This window comes from Podarcis erhardii, assembly GCF_964252035.2.
Source record: "Podarcis erhardii genome assembly, chromosome: 9".
NCBI lineage: Eukaryota > Metazoa > Chordata > Lepidosauria > Squamata > Lacertidae > Podarcis > Podarcis erhardii.
The window spans coordinates 17966966-17984201 of NC_138512.1; the positions used below are offsets into that span (position 1 = coordinate 17966966).

General features: G+C 43.5%; 1 protein-coding gene across 3 annotated transcripts in view; it reads right to left on the reverse strand.

The window, feature by feature from the left end:
• ARAP2 (ArfGAP with RhoGAP domain, ankyrin repeat and PH domain 2) overlaps nucleotides 1-17236 on the reverse strand; it is a 129865-nt gene that overhangs the window by 24620 nt on the left and 88009 nt on the right. For all 3 annotated transcript variants that reach the window (XM_081875614.1, XM_081875612.1, XM_081875613.1), the window contains 5 exons: nucleotides 15319-15482; nucleotides 12470-12682; nucleotides 11532-11637; nucleotides 8530-8677; nucleotides 2467-2535 (listed from right to left, as the gene is read on the reverse strand). In XM_081875614.1, coding sequence (XP_081731740.1) covers nucleotides 2467-2535; nucleotides 8530-8677; nucleotides 11532-11637; nucleotides 12470-12682; nucleotides 15319-15482 — 700 coding nt within the window. The remainder of the gene's footprint in view (nucleotides 1-2466; nucleotides 2536-8529; nucleotides 8678-11531; nucleotides 11638-12469; nucleotides 12683-15318; nucleotides 15483-17236) is intronic.

The window sequence follows — 17236 nt, forward strand, 5'->3', positions numbered from 1 at the left end:
TTCCATTGTTGCACCCATTGCGTGGTGAGTTCCCGCCTCCCCCCGAGGAAATAAAGACAGAGGACACAAGAATTCAGGTTAATGGGTCGAATTAGGCCACAACTTTATTGATTACAGGAATTGAGCGGTATTGGCTTAGGCATTGGTCCTAACTACTAACCGGCTTGAAGGCCGGGAGGGTTAATCACCAGTGGGAGGAGTCCTGCTAAGGCACGTCAACTAGGACCTCCCCCCGGTGTCACCGCGTGGGGGCGTGCCGTAGGCCCACACCTCCTTAGGCTTAGGACAAGGCCATGCCCCCCGGAATCCTTAACCGGACTACCCTTGTTTTGGGGGAAGGTGATGGCGCTCCTTCCCCCTTCATTTGCATAACAATAGGACAGTAGCCCCACCAATGCCTAACCGCCACTTGAGCCCAGGCTCGCTGTCAATACCCTCAAACCTGTAACCAATCCCTAATTCCTGAAATAATATTGCTCAGCCAAACATCATTTCCCGCATTGGAAAGATGCACGCCACCATCTCTGTAGAGGGCCACCTTGGGCAGCTGGAGCAAGGGGAAGAGGAGGAACCTCGGCTGCAGCAGGTTTAAATAGCCAAGGCCCTGCCCCCGGAGCCAGCCGATTGGCTGGCCCGGGGTATGATGCGGCCGGGGATTCCCTTTGCTATCACGGGGGCTGGAGCCAGCCCCCACAAGAGTGGGGGAGGGGCGTGAAGCCCGCAACCCCACCTCCTATGTTATCACGGAAGTGGCTTAACCTAGGTTTAAGGTGTTATTCAGCTCTGAGCTTTTATATCTCAGTTTCTAACACTGCTCCACACACAATGTTCCTTTCTTATACATGGTGAACTGAGCTCATGTGACTACATCCGTTGCCACATTTGGGGCACAGATTTGATATGGGTCTTGGGCACCCCTTCCCCATATGTGGTTTACCCTTAGATGCACTTCCAGCAGATGGGCTGAAGTGGAACAGCAATGGCTCTACCCAAGGTCAACGCCAAACCATTCTCTACTGTAACTAATGACGTTGTGGCCATATTCAAGCCCAGACCACCCAGTATGCTGTTGTCCTGTGTGGTTATTCAACTCCTTAGGGAACTGTGGGGTCGCACAAGCCCCTCATCACCAAAAACCTGAAGGAGGGGGAAGTCTCTTTCTGATAGGAGGTAGAATTTCACCTTGGAGGAAATCAAACTACGCATGCAAAAGAATGGAGGAAGGCAGGATTTCCTATTCACACGCTTGGATTAGTTCAGATTGCCAGGGGTGCTCATTTGGTACAGTATGCAGGAATGTTAAGTCTGACCCCAAAAAACTCCACACATGTAACAAATTGTGGGTGTTGCCCAACATGAGAGTGGGGGATGGTTACAGTGCATGAATTGGGGAGGGTAAATTTTCCATGGGATGGAGAAATATATCTGTGCTTCTAGGATTCTAACTGCATCTATTGGAAACAATGAGACTTTATTTAGAGGAATTTTCTGTAGAAATACTGCATTTTCTGCAGCTAAACCCACAACATCACTATGTTTGAAAGAGTCACATAATGGAGAAATTAGGACTTTAAGGTCACAGTGCCTTCTGAGAATTGAAACTAATGGAATCATTTGCGAGGGGGGAAAACATTACAAAGCGACTTTGAAGAAAGCTTCTTAATTATACTGGCAACGATTCAGAAAAAGCCTATTTCCTGGTGAAATTTGCTTTTTAGATGATATTACGGGGAAAAGGTTGGAGGAAAGAATGAAGTTGACATTTGATTTCCACTGGGCGTATGTAAACAACTGAGCATTCGAGGAAGGGAAAAAATGTGTTGCAAATTACGGCAGCAAACAAAAACAGCTGGCAAAGTGTTTGGTGGGCAGGAAAAAAAATGAAGAACCGTTAACGAAGTGCCAACTGGAACGGAAAACAAGGTCATCGTAAGTGACATGAGAAGTAGGAGATTTTTCTTTTAGTTGAAATAGAAGTTTGGGCTAAACGAGTTTTATTTTTAATTTGGCTTCCTATTTTTAATCACTCTGAAGATAGATTTACTGCTCCTACCAGACAAAAAACCGCTGTTAATTTTCGTATTGCCGGCTGCCTTTCACTTCTATACAGATAGGTGCTGTATAAATTGTACTGTAACATCTATATACTTTTATTTTTGACTTTTGAAGGTTAACAGAGAAGGTTGGCTCATGCAACCAAAAGACAGATGCATCACCTGAATAGTTTGCATAAAACAGCTGGATATCGGCTCCATTTAGCGGATTCTGACTTTCTTTTTAAAATAGATAATGCCACGTACATAGGCAGATCACTGCTTCATCTAGCTCAGTATTGTTGAAACTGACCATCAGGGTTTGAGGCAGAAGTCAGTCCCAACCCTACCTGCCTTTCCGCTTGCAAAATATTTGCCTTACTGCTGAGTGACAGCTCTTCCCCTGAACAAGGAAGGAAATATCTTTACTCACCTGAGTATCCTTCCATTTGGTAATAAAACTATTTTCAATATCCATTTGCTTCACCTGATCTTCATTCACCTGTTCATAAAAAAATGGCAATATTGGTGCCTCTATTATTTATTATTAGGGAAGCGGGTGGCGCTGTGTGTTAAACCACAGAGCCTAGGACTTGCCGATCAGAAGGTCGGCGGTTCGAATCCCCGCGATGGGGTGAGCTCCCGTTGCTCGGTCCCTGCTCCTGCCAACCTAGCAGTTTAAAGCACGTAGAAGTGCAAGTAGATAAATAGGTATTGCTCCAGCGGGAAGGTAAACGGTGTTTCCGTGCGCTGCTCTGGTGTGCCAGAAGTGGCTTAGTCATGCTGGCCACATGACCCAGAAGCTGTACGCTGGCTCCCTCGGCCAATAAAGCGAGATGAGTGCCGCAACCCCAGAGTCGGCCACGACTGGACCTAATGGTCAGGGGTCCCTTTACCTTTTTATTATTTATTACTACTACTACTGTTACAATTTGTATGCCAGCTTTCATCTGTAGATCTCAGGACAGTTCACAACATAAAAATACAATTAAACAAACACACATAATAAAAAGAAGAGCAGAAACAAACCAATCATTCCCCCTCTCAAAACAAATTTAAGGGTATCAGATGTCAAAGGCCTGGTTGAAGGAGAACATTTTCACCTGGCGCCTAAAAGTATATAATGAAGACACCAGCCAAACCTCGCTGAGGAGAGCATTTCAGAAATGAGGAGCCACTGCAGAGAAGACCTCTTCTCATGTTGCCACCTTCCTCTCCTGGAGGAAGCACACAAAGAAGGGCCTCAGATGGTGATTGCAGGGTCTGGGTAAGTTCAGATGGGGAGAGGCAGTCCTTGGGGTATTGTGGTACTGAGGTGTTTAAGGTTTAATAGGACAAAACCAGCACTTTGAATTTGGATCAGAAACTAATGGGCAGACAGGGCACTTGCGCCAGGTTTGGTATCAGATGCTCAAACTTTCTTGCCATACTGAGCAACATGACTGCCAAATTTTGCATCAGCTAAGCTTCCTGAACTGCCTTCAGAGGCAGCCCTATATATAATGCATTGCCCGCAGACTGTCTCGCCAGAGTGGTGCATGCTCTAGTTACCTCCCGCTTGGACTACTGCAATGCGCTCTATGTGGGGCTACCTTTGAAGGTGACCCGGAAACTACACTTGATCCAGAATGTGGCAGCTAGACTGATGACTGGGAACGGCTGCCAAGACCATATAACACTGGTCCTGAAAGACCTTCATTGGCTCCCAGTATGTTTCAGAGCACAATTCAAAGTGTTGGTGCTGACCTTTCAAGCCCTAAACGGCCTCGGCCCAGTATACCTGAAGGAGCATCTCCACCCCCCACCATTCAGCCTGGACACTGAGGTCCAGTGCCAAAAGCCTTCTGGCGGTTCCCTCACTGTGAAAAGTGACGTTAAAGGCAGAGGGCCTTTTGGATAGTGGCGCCCGCCCTGTGGAACGCTCTCCCATCAGATGTCAAGGAAATAAACAACTATCTGACTTTTAGAAGACATCTGAAGGCAGCCTTGTTTAGAGAAGTTTTTAAATGTTTGATGTTTTATTCTGTTTTTAAGCTGCCCAGAGTGGCTGGTGTATAAATAATATATTCTATTATTATTATTATTATTATTATTATTATTATTGCAGTAATCTAACCTTGCAGCCTTCCTAATACAATACAACAAAATAATCAAGGTGGCTGTGTTACTGCAAGGCACACCAACTTTAAAAGTGAGGAAGACAGTGCCCTGGCCTACACATAGTGGAGGAGACATACTCTGAAAATAATTCTTCAGGGATGCTTCTTCCATGTTGCTATTATCAGGTGGGGTTCAATCGCATACTGGCCAACCACATTGCACAATTACAGTTGCACAACAAGGCCACCTCTCCCACACATTGGACATTTGGCAATAAGAAAAGTGATGAGGCCATGTACTGGAAAGTGTGGAATAACACTTGATGCAACTTCATCTAACCTCCCCGCAAACAAAAAAGAATGAATGCTTATTAATGACTGACATCATCTAAACTCCCTGCAAAGAAATCGGGATAAATGTTCAATCAACAGGTTGTCTGGAAGTGCCCTTAGGCACAACCAGTGCTTTTTTTCTGGGGGGACATAGGGGTACGCATACCCCTAAACATTTTGTGAATTAAGTTTGACCTCACTGAGTGGCAATATTTCAGTATGAGTAGGAAAATGAGAGGGACACGGGTGGTGCTGTGGGTTAAACCACAGAGCCTAGGACTTGCCGATCAGAAGGTTGGCGGTTCGAATCCCCATGATGGGGTGAGCTCCCGTCCTTCGGTCCCTGCTCCTGCCAACCTAGCAGTTTGAAAGCATGTTGAAGTGCAAGTAGATAAATAGGTACCGCTCCAGCGGGAAGGTAAACGGCGTTTCCGTGCGCTGCTCTGGTTTGCCAGAAGCGGCTTAGTCATGCTGGCCACATGACCTGGAAGCTGTACGCCGGCTCCCTTGGCCAATAAAGTGAGATGAGTGCCGCAACTCCAGAGTCGGCCACGACTGGACCTAATGTTCAGGGGTCCCTTTAGGAAAATGAGAGTACCCCTAAACATATATTTTTTTAAAGAAAAGAAGCACTAAGCACAACCAATGCCAGGGATTAGTCTCCTAATTTTGTCCCCACACCCATCCACTCTCCCTATACTTGGTGGCTTCTTAGCATTCTTTTTTTTGTGTGTGTGAAAAGAAAACCCTGCAAGTAAACAACTATGATAATGGTTGTAACTGAGACTATTCCCTATTCTAGTTTTCTATCTACAATGAATTTTGACACAAAAATGTGGGTCTGCCACAGAGCTGGGGAAACTTTGGTCCTCCACCTGTTGTCTGAATACATTCGTACCTTGGATCCCAAATGCCTTGGTAGTCGGGATGTTTTGGTGCCTGAACACCGCAAACCAAGAAATGAGTGTTCCAGTTTGCAAATGTTCTTTGGAACCCGAATGTCCAAAGGGGCTTCCACGGTTTCCGATTGGCTGCAGGAGCTTCCTGCAGCCAATCAGAAGCCACACTTTGCTTTCTGAACATTTTGGAATTCGAACAGACTTCTGGAACGGATTCCATTCGATTTCTGAGGTACCACTGTACGGATGACACCTTCCTTCACATTTGACCACATTGCCTGGTGGGAGATGACAGCCTTTTATCAACTAGATGCTACCGATTATCCCTACAGTCTGAAGAACAGGCACAGACCAGGACAACTTGAGGAAGCCAGAACTGAACTTGCTGCTGAAACGTTTCACACAGTTTTAATAGACATAATTCTAAAACACATGCGTGTGTGTATTTGATAAGTTTAACCACACCACATAAAAAAAATTAATAATGACAATACCTTTCAGGGAGTGAAGAGCCGATCCCAGCTGAGCTAAGGGTTTGTTCTGAGCTGTGAGTGTTTTTACACATTTTGGGTAGAATCTCTACCAGGAAATTTTCAAAAATAAGTCGCACGAAAACAAATGGCAGCTGTGCATGAGCATAGCTAATAGTGCTCTTGTACAGCTCTCATTCATTTTCATAGGAATTGCACAAGCAAATATCCTGGTGAATTGTGCACCCTGTTCTTATGCATTTGATTTTTATTGCTGCCTGTTTTACTGTGATCTTGCGTTGCAATGTTTATATTAGAACATTAATGTGGCCCATAGGTCATCTCGCTGGTGTAATTAAAGTGCAGAGGAAAATCTGTTTATCCCCCCTCCAGGCATTTCAAATTGACGTGCAGGTATTTTAGCTGTTGCCTTTTTTTGGATACGGTTTTATCGCTGCTGCTTTTATTGTTGTTTTATGGCATCTATAAGTTATATATCACTTTGAGTACCTTGCCCAGAGGCAGAAAGGGAATTAACAAATTTTCTAAATAATAGATTTTTATTCCTATTTCACAGTGAAGCAATTTGAAAGCCCTATCAGACCCAAATGCAGATGATGGTGATAATGATTCGGAAAATAAACAGAGTAAAATTGATGTTCACGCTAAAGGATTTACAGTGCAATTCTAACCCCCTCCTGAAGCACAGCTGAAGGGAATTAGGGTGGAACATACATGCAACTCCAGCACTTCCACTCCAAAGACTCTGGAAAGCTCTGCAGGTGTCGATCTACCAACACTAATGTTCCCTTGTTCCCGTAGCACATCCACGGACTGGGTCTCCAACCACCATAGGTATTTTAACTTCCTTTGGTGGTGTCAGTGGAAGGAACAGTATTAAAAATGAATTAGTAACTGCTGGAGGTGGGGAGAGCGGAATTAAAAAGCCACCACCCCAACTTCTGCCCTGGCCTATGTAATAAATAAATAGTAATAGTATGGGACACGGGTGGCGCTGTGGGTTAAACCACAGAGCCTAGGACTTGCTGATCAGAAGGTCAGCAGTTCGAATCCCCACGACAGAATGAGCTCCCATTGCTCGGTCCCTGCTCCTGCCCACCTAGCAGTTCGAAAGCATGTCAAAGTGCGAGTAGATAAATAGGTACCGCTTCAGCGGGAAGGTAAACGGCGTTTCTGTGTGCTGCTCTGGTTCACCAGAAGCGGCTTAGTCATGCTGGCCACATGACCCAGAAGCTGTACGCCATCTCCCTCGGCCAGTAAAGCGAGATGAGCGCCACAACCCCAGAGTCGGTCACGACTGGACCTAATGGTCAGCAGTCCCTTTACCCTTTACCTTAATAGTAATAGTCATAATTGTACCTTGCCCATCTGACTGGCCTGGCCCAGCCACTCTGGGCGGCTTCCAACATACCGTATTGGCCTGAATATAAGCCTCACTTCCCCCCCCCCCCCAAATTCCGACAGTGAAAAGTGCGGCTTATATTCGCAACCTTATGGTATGCAGCCAGGAGCACGGTGAACTGTTGCCCACCCCATGCGTAATCCCCCATCTTCTCCCCCAAGGCCAGAAAGTAAGAGAGCGAGGAAAGGTAAAGGCCACTAGCCACACAACGTTGATCCCCCCCCCTCCCATATGCAGCCAGGAGCATCAAGGAATTTGTAATCAGGTATTTTTTTCTTTTCCCTCCACCAACTTGTAATCGGGTATTTTTTTCTTTTCCCTCCACCAATTTTAAAGGTGCGGCTTATATTTGGGTGTGGCTTATATTCGGGCCAATGCGGTGTATAAAAACATAATGAAGCATTACACATTCAAAAGCTTCCCTATACAGGTCTGCCTTCAGATGTCTTCTAAGGGTTGTTTATTTACTTATCTCCTTGACATCAGATGGGACGGCATTCCACAGGGTGGGCGCACTACCAAGAAAGCTCTGTCTGGTTCTCTGTAGCTTCCCTTATTGCAGTGATGGAACCACCAAAGGCCCTTGGAGGAGGACCTCAGTGTCCGGGCTGAATGCTGGGAGTGGAGACGCTTCTTCAGGTATACAGGGCCGAGGCCATTTAGAGCTTTAAAGGTCAGCACCAACACTTTGAATTGTGCTCGGAAATGTACTGGGAGCCACTGTAGGTCTTTCAGGACCGGTGTTATATGGTCCTGGCAGCCGCTCCCAGTCACCAGTCACTGCTGTGAATAATGAACTTTAAAAAAAAAAAAAACCACACCCCTAACCCTCAGTTTTAAGCAGCTATGGTTTGCTTCTGTCCATGTTCTTTAACTCTCTCTTTCCCTCCTTCTACTGTCTCCACTCTTAGTGCTTCTAATTTGTATACTCCTTGAGTGCAGGGACCTCTCAGTGTGCTAACTACATCATGGACAAGAAGATATACCTGTATACAGGTAATCTAAGATGACCATCAGAAAGTTTTTTTCCCCCTCAAGGGAGGACACTGGGTGCAACCCATAAGTTTAGGTTTAGCTGCTCTGAGTCAGCCTAACTTCAAAAGGAAATCCTTCAGATTGAAAATCAAAGAGAGAGATAACGGTGTTTTTCAGGCCTGCTGAAAGCATTTCTGAACAAGAGACAAAATGCAGTTTATGATGCCCCATTGTAGTTTTCAGCCATTTGCTAAATTATATTATTGGAGAAATCTGATAAATGTTCTGGTTACTTACATCAAAGAGATGCACATAATTTATAATCAGGTCTTCGATCACATCAACTTCTTCGCTGGTTTGCCCTTTGGTCTGAAACAAGCACGACGAAAACACCATGGCTAGATTGTGAGGATCCATGTGATTGATTTCCGAACACTTTTGTACCCTGCGCAAAGTTAATAAATCCATTTAGAAGGCTTCAGTAGGCATTGGCTTGTGTAAGGGAAGAATCCCCCAACCCACGACACAGCATGCATTTCCAACACAGCAGCTCAACTTAAAAGCAGGCATCCATTAAAATGAAATTATGCATCTCATTTTTTCCTAGATCATTAACTCACAATTCTCTTGCCACCTGTTTTTATACAAACAGATTGTTCTGCCTTTACACAAACAGATTGTTAGAGTATGGTGAAGTTGCTCCCTCCAGCTAGGCCAGGGTACAGGACTGTTTGAAACAGTGAACAAGCCAGCTGCCTTGGGAAGGTCAGTAGGAGAGCAATATTATGGAAAACACCCAAACTAGTTGCTTCTTCTCCCCATCTGGCAATCAGTGGTATACTCTGGAGGGATGTAAAGGCACCTTCTGACCACTGGCTATCTTATTCAGCAAATGGGACATGGATGGTTCTGTGGTCTAAACAACTGAGCCTCTTGCGCTTGCCGATCAGAAGGTCGGCTGTTCGATTCCCTGTGACGGGGTGAGCTCCCATTGCTCTGTCCCGGCTCCTGCCAACCTAGCAGTTCGAAAGCATATCAAAGTGCAAGTAGATAAATAGGTACTGCTGCAGCGGGTAGGAAAACCACGTTTCTGTGTGCTGTGTGGTCCCGTTGCACCAGAAGCAGTTTAGTCATGCTGGCCACATGACCCAGAAAGCTGTCTGTGGACAAATGCCAACTCCCTCGGCCTGAAAGCTAGATGAGCATCGCAACCTCATAGTCGCCTTTGACTAGACCTAACTGTCCAGAGGTCCTTCACCTTTAGGTTTTTTTACCTTATTCCGCAAACAACCGCCGCCGCCACTAAGCTTGTGAGATTTCATACCTTCACAGCTAGAAGGGCTAGGAATTTTTGTAAATAAAATCAATGTGGAAATCTCAAAAAGTGGACTTTCCCCCATTCAATAGTATATTTGTATGAAACTACTCCATACATAATCCTGGACTTGTAGAATATTAATGGTGACACAGATTGAAATTCCCAATTCCCAGACAGCTAACTGATGTGACTCCAATGTCAGCTACCTCCAGGTTCGAGAAGCAGTATATGTGGGGCTGCCACCGAAGATAGTTTGGGTCATGGCAGTTAATTCAAAATACAGATGTTCAGGCTTTGTGAATAAATACACTTCCGGCAAGATCCATCACCAAGTGAAATACATCAGCATCTGGAAGTTATCAGTTGCTATGGATTGGATTGTCATGGCTAGCAGTGACAGAGCATAGCGCGGAAGAGCTGTGAACCAGGAAGCCACCAGGTTAAAATCTTGCCTCACCCATGAGTTCCTTAGATGGCCTTATGCATAGTACTATTCTCAACCTTCAGGGGTGACTGCCATTGTTTATGTAGCCCAAACTTCACCAGCTGTGTACAAGAGAAAGGTGCTGGCAGAAATTGAGGGCCTGACTGACAGAAGTACTGCAACAGCTTATTATTACTTATTACAGTAATATAATATAATATAATATAATATAATATAATAATAATATGTTATATAATACATTGTGCAATATATTCACACCATTGCTTAAGGGCTGTTGTAAGAATTCTAAGGTCTCAAATAGAAATTAAACATTCATAAATGTACAAGTCAAGCACATACATAAGTATATAAACCACATGTCTGAAATAGTACAGGAGAACAATCCTGAAGCCATTTTGACTCTCTCTGCAAGGAGGAAGGAAATGCAAAAGCCCCCCCCCCCATTGTCTTCTGCTTACAAATCCTGTCTTAAGGGCATATTGGTGTATGAATAGAGTGAGCCTGTGACCTGGCTTCAGGAACTAAAGTATTTTACCATCACAAAAGAATGACCAGGCTGCCCAGGTAAAGCAATCAGTGAAGAAGAAGAAGAGAAGAAGAAGAAGAGTTTGGATTTGATATCCCGCTTTATCACTACCCGAATGAGTCTCAAAGCGGCTAACATTCTCCTTTCCCTTCCTCCCCCACAACAAACACTCTGTGAGGTGAGTGGGGCTGAGAGACTTCAGAGAAGTGTGACTAGCACCCAGCAGCTGCATGTGGAGGAGCGGAGACACGAACCCAGTTCCCCAGATTACGAGTCTATCGCTCTTAACCACTACACCACATTGGCATTTTCAGGTATGCTGGCAGACAAGATTTCTGCTGTAGACCGCCTCCTTCTGTGGTGTATGTATGATGTTTTGGGGTGGTGGTCTTGGGCTACAGGGTGGGCAATTTCAAAAGTCTATATAAGGGCTTGCACACCTTTGTTCTCCTCCCTCCTGCATGTTTGTGAGTGGGGACCCTGTTGCAACAGTTCTTTGAATAAAGACCAGGCTTACTAGCTGCTTTGCTTCTAAATATACTCTGGTTGGCCTCTCTTATTTTCTCCTACCAATAGGGAACCCACCTAAGGACTGTATATGGGCTCTTGGATACCCATCAGAGAAGAGGAGCAGTTTTTTTCTTATAACAGGGCTATCAGCTGCCAACTGGCTTGTGCTGATCCTCATCTTTAGTTGTCATCTGGTGATCCTGATTGCTAGTAATGTTTTGAGATTGCTTCTTGCGATTTTATTAACATATTTTGACGTTACATGGAAGCCCACCTGGAAAGATTTGCATTCTGCAAGGGAGGGGAAATGTCAACTATGATAATGGCCCCTTAGAGCATTCCAAGGATTCCTGAGATAGTATATAAATAAAATTTTGAATGCTATCTGGTATATCTAACATTCATTTCTCCCCACAGACCTTTGACAAAGTTAAAAGAAGATGTATAGAGAGCTTTCTGATATAATACCTTCTTTTCAGTAGATTTATCAACACACTGACCTGTAAAGGTGCTCCATTAAAGCTGCCAACGTCGCCCTATTGACTGGTGGAAGTGTTCGAATAAAAGTGCTGTACTTTTTCACCCTCTTTTTCTCATCCAGTGTATCTGATAGAGAAGTGGGAGGGGGGATTAAATTACCCAGCATTAACAGCAGTGCAATCCAAAAGAGAAGGATATTGATCCACCATCTCAGCAGCATCTAGTCATTTAAGATTATTATTCAGCCAATCCACCCCTACTTCACTGACACAATATTGGTAAATTCTCTTTTGACGTGCTATGTTTGAAGGGAAACAATTTTGAGAACAAGGAGGTTATGCCTTGCAACTTTTGTATTCTTGTACCGCCTGCAATGAGTCTCAGGCTAAGTATCCATAAAGCAGATTCTTCTGTTTGCTCATGGGTGCACTTAATGGGCAGAGCCAATTAAAATACAAATGGGCAAGACATACAAATAGGTAGAATGGAAAACTGAGTCTTTCATGGCTCAGAGCAGGTTACCTGGAGGTCACAATATTGATTGGAATACATCCCTCTTGAATGACACCATTAACAACTCAGATAGTCTAGTCCACAGTCTGAAAAATATGTTTTTTCCTCCTCAGCTCGGTGTTTTCCCCACTGTGCTTCTTTCAACAACCTGTTGTTCTAAAATGTGTTATACCCACTTATCCCCATGTTCTGTTTACTGATAACCATATTTAATTAGAACCCATCCTTTTCCAGAGCTTAGAGAGGGGCAAAGGCACTTATAAACCCTGTGATGACCTGGAATTGAATGAGACATCTCATTGCGTTTTGAGCCTCACTGAGGCTCAGCACAACATCAGAGAGAGCTCCCAAAAAAAATTCAGGCTTGGAAGGAGGACAGAAAGGGGAGGCTCAGAAAACAGATGCAATGTCTCTACGGCTTCATTGAAAACATGCAGCACATTACCTAATGCAGAAATCCAAAATGGATAAAGTTCTTTGGTAAGCAGTGCATCATCTATTTCAGACAGAAAGCATTTCAGTGCATCAGTGACATCTTCCAGCTGATTTGTCCCAGCCCTCAGCTTAACACTTCTTGCGTCTTTTTTGAAGCACTCCAGAAGTTCATTCACACGAGAAGGATCGCCTCCTTTCAGGTAGATGTGTTTGCTACCCAGACCTTAGAGAAAGGAACACAAAATCACTTTCCAAAAAAATTAATTATGCCTTAAATCAGGGGTTGTCCACCGGGTCCCTACCGCCCACTACTGGGCGTTTCAGGATTCTAGGTGGACGCTCCTGCAGCCAATCAGAAGCTGTGTCTTGGTTTTCGAATGGTTCTGGGAGTCGAATGGACTCTTGGAACACATTCTGTTCAAGAACCAAGGTACCACTGTACATGGTATCTCAACTTTTCTCAGATGTTTTGCCATTCCAGCTCCATTCAGCACTGCTTGCAATCCTTTAAAGTTTCAGATTACTCTCTGTACATCTGCTTGTATGCCACAGTAGCCTAATGGTACGGACATTTATTCGTTTCTTACCTATCTTTTATGCGCCATGCAAAAACATTCCCAGGGTTTGGGCTAATTAAACAATCTATGATCTTTTAAATTGTATTGTTTTTTCTTTGCTACTATAGTATGTATTTTTTTTAACTGCCCTGTGATTCTTGGATTAAACCTGGTATAGAAATTTAAGTAAACAATAATACTTCAAGGACCACTTCTCCCCACATAAACTGTCCCAGACTCTGCGATCAGCATCTGAGGGCCTTCTTCCCGTGCCTCTGCCACGTGAGGTGCAGAGGGTGGCTACACAAGAACGGGCCTTCTCTGTAGTAGCTCTCTGTTTGTGGAATGATCTCCCCAGGAAGGCTCGCCTGGTGTCATCATTATACACCTTTAGGCGCCAGGTGAAAACGTTCCCCTTCAACCAGGCCTTTGGCTGATTAATAGTCTACAGCCTTTTAAATGTGTCTGTGGGAAGGGTGGGAGCTATTGTTTTGCTCTTCTTGCTTTAATTATTTACACATGTTTTTAGCTTGTCTTCTGTTCTGTGAACCACCCTGAGATCTTGTGGTGAAGGGCAGTATACAAATTTAATAAATAAAAATAAAATACCGCATTTTTCGCTCTATAAGACGCACTTTTTTCCCTCCAAAAATTAAGGAGAAATGTGTATGCATCTTATGGAGTGAATGCAGGCTCCATGGCTTCAGCGATAGCAATGCGAAGCCTCCGAAGCGCAATGGGAGTGCTCCTGTCACGCTCCGGAGGCTTCGCGTTGCTTTCGCTGAAGCCTGGAGAGCAAGAGGGGTTGGTGTGCACCGATCCCTCTCGCTCTCCTGGCTTTGCTTCGTTGGAGAGGCGCTGTGCAGCTTTCCCTCTTTGCACAGCGCCCCATCAGTGAAGCGGGAGGAGAAATGGAAGGGGCTCCGTTTCTCCTGCCACTTCGCTGAAGGGGCGCTGCGCAGAGAGGGAGATAATTTTTTTTCTTGTTCTCCCCCTCTAAAACAAGGTGCGTCCTATGGTCGGGTGCGTCCTATAGAGCGAAAAATACGGTAAATAACTTCCATGGAAGCAACTCTTACACAGCTAGGAGACCTTTTAAATGATCCAACTTGAATGAGAGCCATTCAAGTGAGCGTTTCCCACACAACTGGAACTCCACCACCACACATGCGTTTGGATCATTCAAATGTTCTTGCTGGAGCTGATCACACACTAGCGGCTCGGAGACATGCATGGTGCAAAGGGTTCTGGGTCATAGCCTAGAGCACACCTTCAAACCTTGTAGAGCGCTGGCAGAGCTTCTTAGGTCTCCCGGTTGTCCATAAGATCAGAGATTGGATATTACAACACATCCAATGTTATTTTATGGCTGAACAGTGCAGTGGGAGATCAGCAGAGCAACCTTCTTCAACATGGCAGGTTCTAGCAGTTTTAGCCTTCTGGCTTTCAAACACCTTTTGAAAGCCATGGCCTGATAAGCTGTTGGCTTCACAGCATGGCAGCAGTTCTTAAACGAGGTACCAAAACAACATAAGCTGCTTTTTGGCCACATAGATCTTCATCTATCAGTGAATAAGATCCTGCACCCAACAAAAATAAATGGACCTCGAATACTACTGGCCCTGAGATGGAAAGAGGACAGAGTTCCGACCAGAGACCAATGACTGATGAAGATGATGGACTACGCCGAAATGGCGAAATTGACCAGGAAAAATCAGAAACCAGGAAAAGAAGAACTTTAAGACGGAATGGGAAAAATTTACAATGTGTTTAAGAGAACACTGTAAACAACTGAAAACTTTGGCAGGATTTGAGTAATGCTTGTAATGTACAAAAAAAAATATGGTAAAAATGGATGATGATTATTTTTAAAAATAGAGAAAATAAGAGAAGCAGTTGGGGAAAAGATTGATAATGGCAACCATGGAAGGGTGGAGGGGTGTCAAAGGATTCAGAGAATCCTAAATGACGATGTTGATGTTTAATGTTTGAATTCAAATTTGTTATGTAAAACTTTATACACACACACACACACACACACACACACACACACACATAGGACCTCAAGAAGCTCCTTGTAAGGAGATGCTCTCTCCCTTGACTTGTACATTTTAGACACACACAGACACACGCAGCCATGCAAATAACACAGTGCAGCAGTGTGAACCTGTGACAAAGTGTGGTCTTTGCAAATAGCAGTTCAAGCCCAGCTAATGTAATCTGATATAGATGCTTCTTAAGTACTCTATCTGGAAGCATCTCCAATTTTCAGGAACTTGAACAAATGCTCTGCTCCACTTACCATACTGCGTAACAAATGCAATACAGCTGTTCACTATAATCGGGACGTCATTTCTGCTGAGCTGCTGATCTTCTAACACGTTGCCATCTGTACCAGCTGCTTTTTCAATTGCGCTGTGCCAGACTGTGAAATCCAACTTTGTGTGGCCGTGGATATATAATGTTCTGCAAAAAAAGAAAAGTTTTGGGGAAATATTTTGAAAGGAGCAATAAGAGGGCGAGTGGAGAAAGCGATTCTTATTTTAGTGAAAAAGAGCAAGATGGATATCGTATGGATAGGTGAACACAGACCAACTGAACAGCTGGCAATAACCTAAGGCTGAAAACAGCCACAATGCTGCTTCTCTCTCACTTTTGAGAGAATATTCAAAGAGAACATGAATATTTCTCCTCAGTGTTAACTTGGATAATGGGGAGGGTGGAGTGAATCACATATAGTTTCATCCTCTTCAAAATTTGTCAGCTTCTTTGTGCAAATTTCTCCCAATAAACACATAAGCAGTGTTGATTAATAGGCATATTGCTTCAAGCAGTTCCCCCTATTGTAATGCATTTTGGAAGGTTGTTTTCACAAACGTATGCATTTTTATGGGGATTTTCCTCTAATATATGCATTGTGTACATACTGTTTGGATTTTAAAGGTTAACAGTTTGGTTCACATATCGGTTTGAGAATTGTGAAAAAGGTAGTCTCCAAGTGTCCCAAGTACCGTATTTTTTGCTCTATAAGACTCACTTTTTCCCTCCTAAAAAATAAGGGAAAATGTGTGTGCGTCTTATGGAGCGAGTGCAGGCTGCGCAGCTATCCCAGAAGCCAGAACAGCAAGAAGGATTTCTGCTTTCACTGCGCAGTGATCCCTCTTGCTGTTCTGGCTTCTGAGATTCAGAATTATTATTTTTTTCTTGTTTTCCTCCTCCGAAAACTAGGTGCGTCTTGTGGTCTGGTGCGTCTTATAGAGCGAAAAATACAATAATTGCGGGAGGTGTGGAGATAAATCAGGGACATGTGGTGGCTATGTAAAAAAAATCCTGGCATTCTGGGAGCGTATCCACTTAGAAATACAAAAAAAAAAAAAAAAGACTTCCTTTAAGAGAAAACCAGAAGCTTATCTCCTGGGGATCACAGATTTGGATATCCTGCAAAAAATGAAGAGTATATTTTTATACGCCACAGTGGCAGCAAGAGTTCTTATCGCTACAAAGTGGAAGAGTGATGAAATCGCCTCTACCCATGAATGGATCCAAAAGTTAACAGATTATGTGGAGCTAGATAGTTTATCAGAAAAAATAATGAACAAACCAAAACAGGAATTTATTTCAAAATGCTAAGTCTTCAAAGTTTATTTGAAAAACAACTACAGTAGATTAAACTCGGTGGCAGCATTTGAATAACTTTAGTAGTAGATTTAAGAAAGATGTGGAATTTAAGATAAAACAATGATTAGTTAATTTAAGACAAAAATGTGTTTTGGCAACAAATAATAGATAATTGAAACAAGGAATGGACAGGAGGTTGGGCCTATAGTCCAAGGACTGCTTTTTGCTTTATTGATTTGTAATTAATATTGTCGTTCTCACTGTTTTGTTTGAATTCTTGTCTTGTTTTTTCTTTTCTTAAGTATCATGAAAAGAAAAGAAAAGAAAAGAAAAGAAAAGAAAAGAAAAGAAAAGAAAAGAAAAGAAAAGAAAAGAAAAAGGTAGTCTCCCATGAAAGGGCAAAATAATTTTGATTTTTTCCCTCCATCCCTCCTTGACATGGAAATTTGCATGAATGACAAAATGCAGTTTGGACAACAAAAGCTCTAAAAATTCATGCTTTTGATAAATTTACTCAATACTCCTCTTGGATATATAAGCTTTTATTGTCCTTCATTAAAAATGTATTATTTCCAAATCATCTGCATTTGGGGGCTATTTTA